The sequence below is a fragment of the Zingiber officinale genome, chromosome 8A (genome assembly GCF_018446385.1).
Source record: "Zingiber officinale cultivar Zhangliang chromosome 8A, Zo_v1.1, whole genome shotgun sequence".
NCBI lineage: Eukaryota > Viridiplantae > Streptophyta > Magnoliopsida > Zingiberales > Zingiberaceae > Zingiber > Zingiber officinale.
In genome coordinates, this window is record NC_056000.1 from 60922080 (window position 1) to 60935224 (window position 13145).

General features: G+C 39.4%; 1 protein-coding gene across 1 annotated transcript in view; it reads left to right on the forward strand.

Moving 5' to 3' along the window:
* Positions 1-4792: 4792 nt before the first annotated feature.
* The window catches only part of LOC122009220 (protein ILITYHIA-like), a 33817-nt gene continuing 25464 nt past the window's right edge, over positions 4793-13145 (forward strand). The window contains exons 1-8 of the mRNA XM_042565298.1: positions 4793-4977; positions 5892-6268; positions 6346-6477; positions 6572-6953; positions 7079-7225; positions 7302-7486; positions 7565-7691; positions 7773-7846. Coding sequence (XP_042421232.1) covers positions 4863-4977; positions 5892-6268; positions 6346-6477; positions 6572-6953; positions 7079-7225; positions 7302-7486; positions 7565-7691; positions 7773-7846 — 1539 coding nt within the window. The 5' untranslated portion in view covers positions 4793-4862. The remainder of the gene's footprint in view (positions 4978-5891; positions 6269-6345; positions 6478-6571; positions 6954-7078; positions 7226-7301; positions 7487-7564; positions 7692-7772; positions 7847-13145) is intronic.

Here is a 13145-nt window from a genome sequence, read left to right on the forward strand (position 1 = left end):
GAGCGCCCTCTTCCTTTTTTGTCTGGATCCGCCACTGCCTAAAATGATAATAGTTTTTAACCATTGTGTTTAAAGTAAAAAGACAATGATTTTTAATTGTTGTCTTTGAGTGCCCCAATTTTTTTCAACACGTCAATTCATCATGGTTTTTTTGGATCTTTAACAATGGTTTCTAATCGTTTTATTTCAAGTGTAAAGACAACAGGTTATCTTTGAATGCCCTATCTTTCTCAAGGCATCGATTTCTCATGATTTTTTTGGGTCTTAGACAATGATTTTTAACCATTGTTGTTCATATTGAAATATTATCATTTTAACCATTTAGTCGTTGTCATTTCTCAACACACACTAGAGAATAATAAACCATTATCTATAAACATATATACAATAAACCATTATCTATAAACATATATATAATAAACTATTGTTTACAAACATATATATACCATCCCATTTTAAATGGTCATTTCTTACAAACATATATATATACAAACTTGTAGCAAAACATATATACACAATACTTCTTACGAGTAAAAAATTATCTCTTCCCCTACCTTCTTAATAGAGGAAGATGAGAAGATAGTCTCTTCCCCTACCTTCTTAATAGAGGAAGAAGGTGGCCATTTCCATTGATCTTAGCCGAAGCTAGACATTATCTTTGGGGTCCATACTTCTCCGCCCTAAGTTGGGAACAGACATCTCTTGGCTCTCATTACCCAACCCAAAAGCAATCTGATCACTCACCGAACCTAGTTAACTACCGATTTGCTAAGAGCCAACTCAAGAAGGAAGCTCCTAACTAGAGGCAACCCGATCTTCGTTCAGCTTACTTGCAGTGGTTGTTTCATTCTTTCAAGGAGTTAACCTATCACTCGATCTCAATTGGATCAAAAACCTTTCTACTTTACAACCCAACTAAAAAAGTAGTGTATAATCATCATTGCATTACTAAGTTTCTTTTGGCTACGTTTGAACTAGAATTTAAGTTTAAATTTGGCTGGTTGAGTAGTGTCTTACAAATTCTTTCAACTTTCACACATATTGTGGTGCAAGAAGTTGGAGTCTCATAGTCAGTAACAGTACAACAAATTTTTGTTTACAGTGAATCATGATCGAAATCCTCCATCTACTTGACATATCTTAGATATGTGGTTTCCACTTAGTCACACAAAATTATGTCTATGTTTAATATATAAGTGATTGAATATCATGAAATTTCTCAATTTTACTCCTTTTGCCAGTGAGGAGAAGACAAATTCCTCTTTTATGAAAAAGTAATTAGTATGAAAGAATTTTAGAATGAAATCTAGATAGATGGTTGACAGGATGATTCTTGGCGACTTGGAAATAATGAGTGCAGATAAAACAAGGAGACTAAAAGGCTAGTATAAAGTAATTCTCCCACCCGAGTACTAACTCAATTATATTGTGGGGGTGACCAATGAGGCAATGAGGATAGCAAGAGAGGAGGGCAGTCAGTGTCACTGCCACTTGTTGAGTGGGAGAAATGGAAGGGAAATATTTGTAGTATCGTAAAGTGCTAGAAAAGGGAGGTGAATAGCTAGCGCTAGTCAAATTTTCGCTTTTTTATAAAAATATGAAAGAAAGCAGCAGAAAAGAATTACACAAAAAGAACACGACTAACACAAGTTTCTTTTATTTAGTTCAGAGCATTCGACAACTTCTATTTCAAGGCCCACACTTGCTGAGTGCTTTTGTTGAACAATTACTATAAGCTTGAATAATTACAATGATATAGAAAATTAAAGTGCAATCAATAAATACAAATATACTGACGACTTTATGTTTAAGTTTGGTCATAGTCATTGGAGTGATGTTTTGACATTGTAGAGAGCTTTTTGGAGCAGTGCTTGAGTACAAAAGTTGTAATAATTGATGTACTGATGTTGTTGGTCGAAGCTTCTTTTATAACCTTTTTCGAGCGCCTGAACCACTTCCAGACCCCTCGATCACTGATGTAGTTGCACCTCGGCGAAGCTTTATCCAATAGACTATATCCACTCCCGAGCGCTTGGACCAGCCCCTGACGCTTGGATACTAATGTGTGTTGGTTAATCAGAGTGCATCAACTCATTTGTATGAGTAGTTGGGTTTGGGTCAATCCAGGCGCTTAGACTTATTCGGGGTGCTCGAACCTTCATGCACCTAGATCTTATTCGGGTGCTTGGAACCCCTTTTTTCTAGCTTTCATTTTCCTACACCACAGAGTTACCATAACAATATGAAGAAAATAAATGTTTTGATAGTTTTAGACTGTCCAGTTCCCACTTCAGATTTCGCTGAAATCATAAGTCGGATTGACGTCTACTGTTCCTTTAATCGGGAATGTGTCCTAACTGGGTTGCTCTCATTTAGTGCTTATCTTCCTTATCATTTGCTAACTTACTTACTTTTGACTCACTAGGTTTTCCTGTCAGATGCCCCATTTGGATTTCAATTAGGTGTCAGGTCTTGCAAACCCAACTGAACTTCTTGTCAGATATTAATATATCCGGTCTTCCTATGCCAGCTATCAACATAACTGAACTTCAACCTGGTGTTAGGTTCATCAAGTTTTTCAGTCCTATATACTTGGTAAATAGATTAGAAAATACAATATCTAACTTTAACCATTTATCATACATTAAAACTTGAGTTTGATTATTAGTGCTATCTGCACTAACAATATTTATGGCTCAATTAATCATGTCAACTTGTATCGATCATGATTGATCCAATGGGTCGTGAAATCATATCCCAACACAATTATACCATTGATTGACAACATGTACATTGGGTGTAAACAAGTCAAACCAAGCCAAGTCTAATTATATCCAAACTTGTTTATTTACTTATCAAAATTGTTCAAATTTATTTATTAAAAAGTTTATTGAGCTTAAGTTGAACTCAAGCCTTTTCATTTTCTTTTTGTAATCCATATATTCAACTTTTCAAATCAATTAATCTTTGAAGTGACTGGTCCGACCCACGAAAAATTTTCACCAACCATCAAGATAATTTCGAGAAGTGGCTCAACAATCACAGCTAGATAATTAACTCTAGAATGAGCTTCTTGGTGTCACTATCGCCTTGCCACTTGTGCTTGGGGAGGGGGGGGGGGGGGGGGTCTCAAGCCTTTTCATTGGCGGCAAAAGGTGAAATTATCACCTTAGCGACGACTCCTCCAAGGTGGCCCACATACTCTGAAGGGGATAAATCACGGAAGCTTATTCAGACTTAGCCTAGTGACCTTCCTAGATAGAGGGCACGAGATAATCCAAAGCAATATTTGTATCTATCAGGAATTGAAGCATGCCTTACTAGCAGTAAGCCCTATCCTAGTACCCATTGGCTACTCCCACAAGGGCTAAACTCAAGCCTTTTTATATGTGACAAAAGGTGATATCGCTCATCCCAAGTGGTCCAGTATCATCAGCTCCACCGCTAGATATAGACAGATAAATCACAGGGGTTTCACCTAGCAACAGTAGCTCCAGCCTTTTTATGAGCATTGTTCAAGTTTTTAATTAAACTCAACTATCAAGGTTATTATTCATATAAACCAAGCTAAATCAAGTCAAGCCAAGACAAGTTTCACTATATTAAGCTTCTTTATTTACTTATGGAGTTTGTTCAAACTTATTTATTAAAAAGTTCATCGAGCTCGAGTCTAACTCAATTTTTTTCATGAACATTGTTCCAGTTTTAATCCAACCTAACTATCAACTTATAATTCTAATAACTTTCATTAAAATTCAATTTATATTATTTTTCTATTTATAATAATGCGGTGATAAAGAGAGACCCAGTAAATGAGAGTCAAATGACGGAGATAGCAGCCAACGTGAAGGTCAAAGTTAAGGAGGTCAATACCAGATAGGTCAAGCAAATCTCTCCTATAGTGGCCGATCAAGCGTGTATTGCCCGATCAACAAAGGGCTGGTCCAAATAAAGTGCTCGTTCAGCCAAGATCATCAGCCGGTCTTCACGAAGCGGAGGAGCGTGCAGACGACTAGAGCATTAGCTCGGTTGGGCGGAAACATACCATCGAGACCTATTGGCACACGGAGGAGCATCCAAGTACGTCTGAGCGGAGGAGTACTCAGTCGAGCGACTATCCTGTTCGGTCGAGCAAATGGATCACTGACGTATCCTTTTGGGATATAGTACCACTGACACAAGACATGGTCAATAGACAGATTGTATGACGAAAGGTATGATGTCAGAGACACTTTCTTGACTTAGCACTCACGTTTCTTGTGCTTGCAGAGCGGAGCGAGGTCCATACCCAATCAACACAACAATCACATGCCTAGTCAACTATCTCTATGATTTTCGGACTGAGTCAAGAATACTAGATTCGAATAAGAACATATAAAAATCTACAAAATAATTCATCAATATTTTCATATATATTATATTTTTTTATTACTAAATGTTATATAAATTAAAAAAATAAATTTATTCATAAATTATTCAGCAACATTATTTATGAATGCTATTTTTTTTTTTTTTATATATTCTTTTACAATTGATAAACGAGTTTTATATATCAAATTTATCCAATCAATTTGGCATGGTACATTCCATAACATTGACTTTAATTATTAAAGCAGCCTATTTGTAGCAATGCATACCTTTCACCCTTCGTTGAAATGGCCCAATCATTCTAACAGTCCACCCACCAGTGGCCCAGTCCAACATTAAAATGGACATATCAGTCAATTTGTAAAATATGGGCCCTAAAGTTGTAATTTCGAGTGACACTCTTCTCTTCAAATGCCCTAACTTCTGCTGCCAGCCACCCTTCGCGCTCCGATCATCCGAATTCTTACCACCCGAACAGTTCGGGGGCTTCCGCAATGGATCAGCCCATGGAACTGCTCCGAGCTGCCGCTGACGAGGTCTCCACTTCGTCCACCAAGCAGCGTGTTCAAATTTTCCGCGAGAAATTGCCTCCCCTCCTTCAGATCTCAGGTTAGCTTACATAGGCGACAGTATTAGTACTTACTGGGTAATTCGATCTTGATCGATAAGTATGTTATTGGTGGCTTGATGGTTCCCGTTTTCACCGGCGAAATTTGAAACACTGGTTCAAGGCGTCTATGTTGGTTGTTCACTCAGGGCAGCATACCATAAATTTGGCAATATGTTTGATGAAGTTTGCCACGCCTGGAAAGTCGAATTATAGTGCCATGCTAGTTTAACTTTTCTACAGGGCCTAACGTAGAGAAATAACAATAGTATCTGAAGGGAATTTGATTAACATTCTAAAATCTGATTGTCGAAATTTAGTTTAAATGTAGCGAAATTGTTCTTCCTTTTATTTTCTATCCTGAGGCTTTTGTATGAATACAAACTCTAAGCAGTCTCTCCTAAGCCCGTTCCTTTTTTGAATAACCATAAGCGTGTTCTATTACTTAAACGTCATTTATTTAAACTGTACTCATGTTATGGATTATCTTTGGGATTCCATAGATGTCATACTTGGAATTGATTGGCATTATATTTCTTCAATATTTTGTTTTAGCCTATTTTAATTTCTTTTTTTGATGAATATATTGGTTGTTTGTTTGCTCCTCTGGCTCTACAGTCTACACTAAGTAATATTTATTTGTCTCTATGAACATTCACTCATTTTAATTTCTTTCTTGTTATTTCAGTATATTTTTTATTGTTTTTCTGGGTCTATGCTTGGTTTTTTACTTTTTGTTAGCACTCATTCTCTAATTGCAATTTTCTGCTTCACTTCTACTATGACCTTGCTCATTTTATGTACTTGCTTAATGTCTCTTACATATTGTAACCAAGATTATGTTATCAAAGCAGCTGTTTCATGATCAATGATGTTTTCCCCATATTATATTTTCTTTATTTTTTTATTTTCACAGGTTTGACATCTGATATTTCACCCATATTGGTTGATATCGTTTTCCAAACCTTGTTTACATATGATGATCGAGCATCGAGAAAATCCGTTGATGATTTCATTGTTAAAGCGCTCAGTGAAAATACCTTCATGAGAGGGTTTGCGATGGCACTTTTGCAGGCCATGGAAAAACAATCAAAGATTCAATGTCATGTTGGATGCTATAAACTTCTTAAGTGGTCATGCCTTCTACTAAAATGGAGTCAGTTCATATCTATTTCAAAGGGTGGTTTTGTAAGGTTTGCAACTTCGCAGGCTGCCCTGTGCAATATCCTCATGCAGGGATCTTTCCATAAGCGCAAATCCTGCAAGGATCTTTTCTTTAATCTTTTTTCACAGGTACTTATTATTTGATGATTCATGATTTAACAGTCTGGCTTAAAATTCACTCAACCTGTCTGCTCTATAAATTTCAGTCATCTGATACATACAAGGCCTACGTAGAGGAATTAAAGAATTCAAGAATTTCCACAAAGGATAGTACTCATCTGATAAAATTGTTGCTTGAGCATGCAATTCAAATTCCATCATTGTTTGATGAATTGAAGGTTAAATATTATTATACTATTATTTTTGTTGCTTTTCATATTTGTGTTTTTTCTCTCTATGTCTATTCATTATTTTAATATATTTCCCATGTAGCCTGTGTTTCTTGAGATATTTATTAGATCAGTGTTAAACACAAAGGACAGACCACCTCAAGGGCTTTGTGAAGCTTTTCAACCTCTTTTCATGCATATGGAGCATGAAGAGTTCAAGACCGTAGTCCTCCCATCATCAATTAAAGCTTTAAAGAGGAATCCAGAGATAGTACTGGAGTCTGTTGGAGTTCTATTAAAATTGATCAATCTTGACTTGAGCAAGTATTTCAAGGAGTTTCTCTTGGTTGTCCTTCCACAGACCCGTCATGTAGATGAGGAAAGGAGAACTGTAGCATTGTCCGTTGTAGGACTGTTAAGTGAAAAGTCTAGTGATCCAGATGCTCTACCTTCAATGTTTGGTGCTATAAAAGCAATTATAGGAGGTCAGCTTTGATTATCATTTCTTGAATCATTATTCTGTCACCATTCAGTACCTTGGTTCATGCCCTTGTTCATTTGAAGAGTTAATTCAGCCTATTCTTCAATTATTATTGACTGTGTCAAATAGGTTCTGAGGGAAAACTCACGAATCCTTATCAGAGGACTGGAATGATAAATGCTATTGAAGAATTATCAAAATCTCCTGCAGCAAAATCACTAAGTAAATTAGCACCTACAGTATCAAGCTTTCTTATGTCTTGTTACAAGGAAGATGGTAAAAAGCCTTATGGTGTTGTTTTTTCCATTCCTCACTTTTCTAGTGCTGATTATAGTTATTTATTTTATGGCAGTAAGTGAGGAGGTGAAGCTGGCAGTTTTGTCAGCTTTGGCATCATGGGCATCTAGAACTTCTGAAGCTGTCAATCAAGAAGTCATCTCTTTTATTGCTTCAGGTCTAAAGGAGAAAGACAGTTTAAGAAAAGGCCACCTTAGATGCTTGCGAGTTATATGCAAAAAGTCAGATACATTGACAAAAGTAAGCGAATGGATACTTTCTTTTATTGCACTTTGTTTCCTTGTCAATTCCTGGTTGGTAAGTTTGATCTTTTATCAGGTATCATGTCTACTTGAGCCTCTCACTCACTTAGTAAAAACTGGTTTCTCAAAAGCTACTCAAAGGTTAGATGGAATCTATGCATTATTTTCACTAGCAAAAGTTGCCACTGTCGATGCTAAAATAGGTAATCGTATATTCTATTTTGTATTTTGGTTTACGTTACCTACTTTTGATTTATATCTACATAATATTATGTTTCCTACAGATGATTTTCTTCTTAAAGAAAAGCTTTGGGAGTTAATCGCTCAAAATGATTCCTCAATTATGCCTACTTCCCTGGTAATTATTCTAGAATGTTGCCAATGAGTGAATACATTATACTTGGGAAATTGTTTTAACAATTCTTCTTTCTTTTTGTTTGTCTCCTTTTCTCCTTTCATTGGTTTTTTTTGTCTTCATTGACATGAAAATCTAGTCATGGTCATGATTGTTTAGATTGAAAATCCAATTTTTATGATTTATTTTATCTAGTCCTGACCTTGCTTAGTTAGCATCAATTGATACTGTCAACTCTCATGGTTTTTTTTCCTAATTTTGGCAATTTGTGCAACTAGTTAGGGAAGGTTGTTGGTGCAAAATACCCTACCTGAAATTACATAACCCTTTGGCCAATGAGATTTTTAGATGAAATGAGAACAGTCAATTTCATAACTATGATAGATGTATGTGGATTAAGGGATTTAAAAATATAATATGATAGGTTGAAGGGAACGTTGTTTTGTTGATGCATATCAAGTCTAACTATATACTTGAAGCAAAATGAGTAGTACCCAATTGCAAGTTTAGGTTTAAGTTGTTGCTATTGGATTAACCTTCCATGTTTTTCTGTCTCATTTCATATGAAAAGAATAGAAATGACTACATCTTCAGTCAGCATTTTCACTTTGGATTGCTTCATTGTAGTCAAAGACATCCTAATGGTTGTGGTAGAGTGTAAAAACCAAGAGCCGGTTGGCATGACTTAGAAAACTTGTATTTAGAGTCATATGGACTTATGCATGCTGCTGTTTTTTTTTTAATTAAAGTGGATTGTACTTATTTTAATTGTCAATGTTATGGGACCCTTTGACCCATGCAATTCTAGGTTGTCTGAATACTTTTTTTTTTTTGACAACTAAAGTTATCTTTGGAAAAAAGTTTTCCATTGGTTCAGAAATGGAACTTACAATTACTTTTCCATTGGTTCGGTAATGTTCAGATCCACTATGAAGTGAACCCAAGTATCTATGGTCTTAGAATTTACCAAACTGAAGGATTCATAGAAGAATTCTCTCAATCTCTTTATAGATGTGTGTATAATGTTAGAATAAGTAAAAGGGTATTTGAGTCTTTTGGTCCTATTTCGTTTCCTATATAAAGGCCTAACTCATGGGGGTTTAACGAATATGAGATTCTAGGTTTTACTTTGAACATGGTATCAGAGCAAAGTTAAAACCCTAATTTCTTTTCTCTATCCGCGCCGTCTCTTTCTGCCGAGCCTTCCTCTCCAGCGACGCGCGCGCGTGTTCTTCTCCAGCGACGCGCGAGTTCTTCTCCAGCATCGAGCTTCTCCAATCGGTGGACGCCCGACGCCTGCTGGTTCGTGGACGCTGAGCTCCGCCTCGTGGACGCCCGACGCCGGCCTGCTGTTTCGTGGACACCAGACACCCGACGCCCGACGCCCGACGCCCGACGCCCGACGCCCGACGCCCGACGCCCGACGCCCGACGCCCGACGCCCTTCTGTTCGCGTTTCCTCTGCTCGGGCGGCTAGGGCACAGAGGCATCCTGGTGCTCCCCTCTATCGGCTTCGTCTCCCTACCAATCGCGTTTTTCCTCTTCTCGGGCGGCTAGGGCACAGAGGCGCTCCCCTTTCTTCTTCTTCTTTCCAGCCGGCGGCACCTCTTCTTCTCTCCAGCGGCGCGACGTTCCCTGTTCAAGCTCAACTCTTCGCCGGCAGGGGAAGAATTGGTGGCGTTCCAATTTCTTCCCATCCATCAGCAAGCTTCGAAGAGTTCCTGCTGGAGTAGGGCATCTCCGAAGAAGCTTCCGCATCTCACGTTAACCTGCTGCGAGTTTTCCAGTGGCACGACCGGTGCTGCGAGTTTTCCAGTGGCACGCCCGGTGGGACACGAACCCACAGTCGCCTGATTCGAAGTCAGATTAAGGATTCATCCGATTGGGCAGAAGAAGCAAGCACAGTCCGGTCCACAGTTCTATTCATGGCTACATCTGGCGCTCCAAAACCAGATACCTCAATCTTTACCAACCATATTACTGCACCCCTTTCTTCCGAGCAGTTGGATGGTAAAAATTATATCTCCTGGGCATCTCACATTGAACTTTGGCTTGTTGGACAAGGATATGAGACACATCTCACTCAAACTGAAGAAGATATTCGAGACGCCGATCGTCCTCTGTGGAAGAAGGTTGACGCTCAGTTGTGTTGTATTATCCGAGCCACCATCCATTCATCTCTTAGGAATGTCTTCCGTACTCACAAAACCTGCAAAGCTGTTTGGATGCAAGCTCAACAACTCTTTACAAACACCTCTCGACGACTCTATCAAGTTTGTGAAGATCTCATGACTATCCTCAGCACCAATCAGATTAAGGATTCAATGTCAAATTATCTGGGTTCAGTTTCTAGCCTTCTTTGTGACTTCAATGAACTGCTCCCACCTGCGGCCGATCCTGTTGAAGAGCTTGAAAATCGGAAGAAATTTTTTATGTCTTTGGCTTTATATGGTCTGCCCACAGATTATTCTCATGTCCAACTTTTTGTCCCATCTGAAATGATACAGTTTTGATATTATATCTTGCACACAAAAGCTATAAAAGAAACAAACATTTTTTAAATTCTTCTAACATGTGTTGTGGTATGTCAAGAGTGTCAAGTTTCTGCAACAACACGATATTCTCATGTCCGCGACCAGATCCTGGGCTGCCCCACAGAAGCTACCATGGAAAATACCTGGGCGACTCTTCTCCGTGTCCCGGCCAAAGTCTTGACGATGCCTTCTTCTGTTCCTATTGACTCGTCAGCTTTGGTCTCTCGACACAAAGGACCTCCACCTCGCAAGGGTGGCAAAGGACGCCCTTGGTGTGATCATTGCCACCGACCGGGACACACGATTGATAAATGCTGGAGTCTACATGGTCGTCCTCCTCGTGCTGCTCAGATTGTTCAGAGTTCTGCTCCTTCAGCTTCCACTTCACAGTTAACACCTGATTCGACTTCAACACCTTCATATACTGACTTTCTGAAATGGTTTGAGGATTGACAGGCTTCAGGCTCCACTGCTACCATTGCAGACGCTGGTACTTCTTTTGCTGGCATATCTCGTTCTTCGAGTCCTTGGGTTCTTGATTCTGGGGCCACCGATCATATCACTGGTAATAAATCCCTTTTTTCCTCTCTCACTACTTCTGGTAATTTACCAATGGTCACCATGGCCAATGGTTCTCAAACTCAATCCCAGGGTATTGGTATTGTTCATCCTTCTTCATCTCTTTCAGTTTATAATGTTCTTTATGTTCCCGGCGCTCCTTTTAATTTATTGTCAAATAAGTCAACTTACTCGATCTCTTGATTGTGTCATTTCTTTTACTAACACGTCCGTTTCCTTACAGGACCGGAGTACGGGGAGGATGATTGGCTTCGGATGTGAATCTCATGGCCTATATCGACTTCACCAACCCTCTTTTGTTGGTTCGGCGGCGGCATCTCCACTTCTTATTCATGCTCAGTTGGAACATCCAGGTCTTAATAAGTTGAAACAGTTACATCCTAGTCTTTCTCACTTAGAGTCTTTATCTTGTGCGTCGTGTCAATTAGGTAAGCATGTTCGTATTCTTTTTCTCCTCGTATTAAGAGTCGGGCTATGTCTCCTTTTTTTTTGGTTCATTCTGATGTTTGGGGTCCGAGTCGTGTTTCTTCTACAATGGGGTCAAGATATTTTGTTACTTTTATAGACGATTTTTCCCGTTGTACATGGTTATATCTAATGAAGGATCGTTCAGAATTGTTTTCTATTTTTGAATCCTTTTTCCAAGAAATAAAAACTCAATTTGGTACTTCCCTTCAAACTTTGCAAAGTGATAATGCACGCGAGTATTTATTTACTCAGTTTTGTACCTTCTTGACATCTCATGGTGTGTTGCATCGCACGTCTTGCCCTCATACCCCTCAACAGAATGGGGTTGCAGAACGCAAGAATCGTCATCTTCTTGAGACCACTCGGACCCTTCTTCTCCATTCTCATGTCCCTCATCAGTTTTGGGGTGATGCCGTACTTACTGCGTGTTATCTCATCAATCGCATGCCTTCATCCACTCTCCAGGGTAAAATACCTCATCAGGTACTTTATCCACATCAGTCCCTTCATCCTCTACCACCTCGGGTCTTTGGTTCTATTTGTTTTGTTCATGCTCTTGATCCCGGCATTGACAAACTATCTCCTCGGTCTCATAAGTGTGTCTTCCTTGGGTACCCGCGGTCTCAGAAAGGGTACAAGTGTTATTCCCTACTCTTCGTCGGTACTTCATCTCCGCTGATGTCACATTCTTTGAGTCGGTTTCTTTTTTTGGTCCTTCCGCTTCGCCGAGGTTTCTCCCTTTCTACCTGCACTAGTGACTATCTTTTATCCTCCAGAGGCGCCTCTATCACCTCCAGCCTCGTCTCCTCCTTTGCAGGTTTATCAGCGTCGTCCTCGTTCTGCTTTGCCGCCGACCAACACTGACACTACTGTGGGCACATCTTTGGAGCCAAGTCCTTCGTCGTTTCCTCCGGTCCCATCTCCTGACTCTGATGTTCCTATTGCACTTCGAAAGGGTATGCGTTCCACTCGTAATCCTTCTCCTCACTATGTTTCTTTAAGCTATCATCGTCTTTCCCCATCCTATTATTATTGTCTGTCTTCCTTGTCGTCTGTTTCTGTTCCAAAGACTGCAGGTGATGCCTTTGCCCATCCAGGATGGAAACAGGCTATGCTTGATGAAATGAGTGCCCTACAGAGCAGTGGGACTTGGGACCTCGTTCCTCTACCTCCTGGGAAGTCAGTGGTTGGTTGTCGATGGGTGTTTACGGTGAAAGTTGGTGTAGACGGCACGGTTGATCGGCTTAAGGCTCGTCTTGTCGCTAAAGGCTATACTCAGGTATTTGGATTGGATTATGGCGACACCTTTTCTCCTGTTGCCAAGATGTCTTCTGTGCGTCTTTTTCTGTCTATTGCTGCTATTCGCCATTGGCCCCTTCATCAGTTGGACATCAAAAATGCATTCTTACATGGTGACCTGCTCGAGGAAGTCTACATGGAGCAACCTCCGTATTTTGTTGCTCAGGGGGAGTCTTCTGGTCTTGTATGTCGCTTACGGAAATCTTTATATGGTCTCAAGCAGTCACCCAGGGCATGGTTCAGTAGATTTAGTACCATAATTCAACAGTTTGACATGACTCGAAGCGAGGCTGATCATTCTGTTTTTTATCGTCATTCATCTACTGGTTGCATTTATGTAGTGGTTTATGTTGATGATATTGTCATCACAGGTAATGATCATCTTGGAATTTCACAAGTAAAACAACATCTTTTTAAACATTT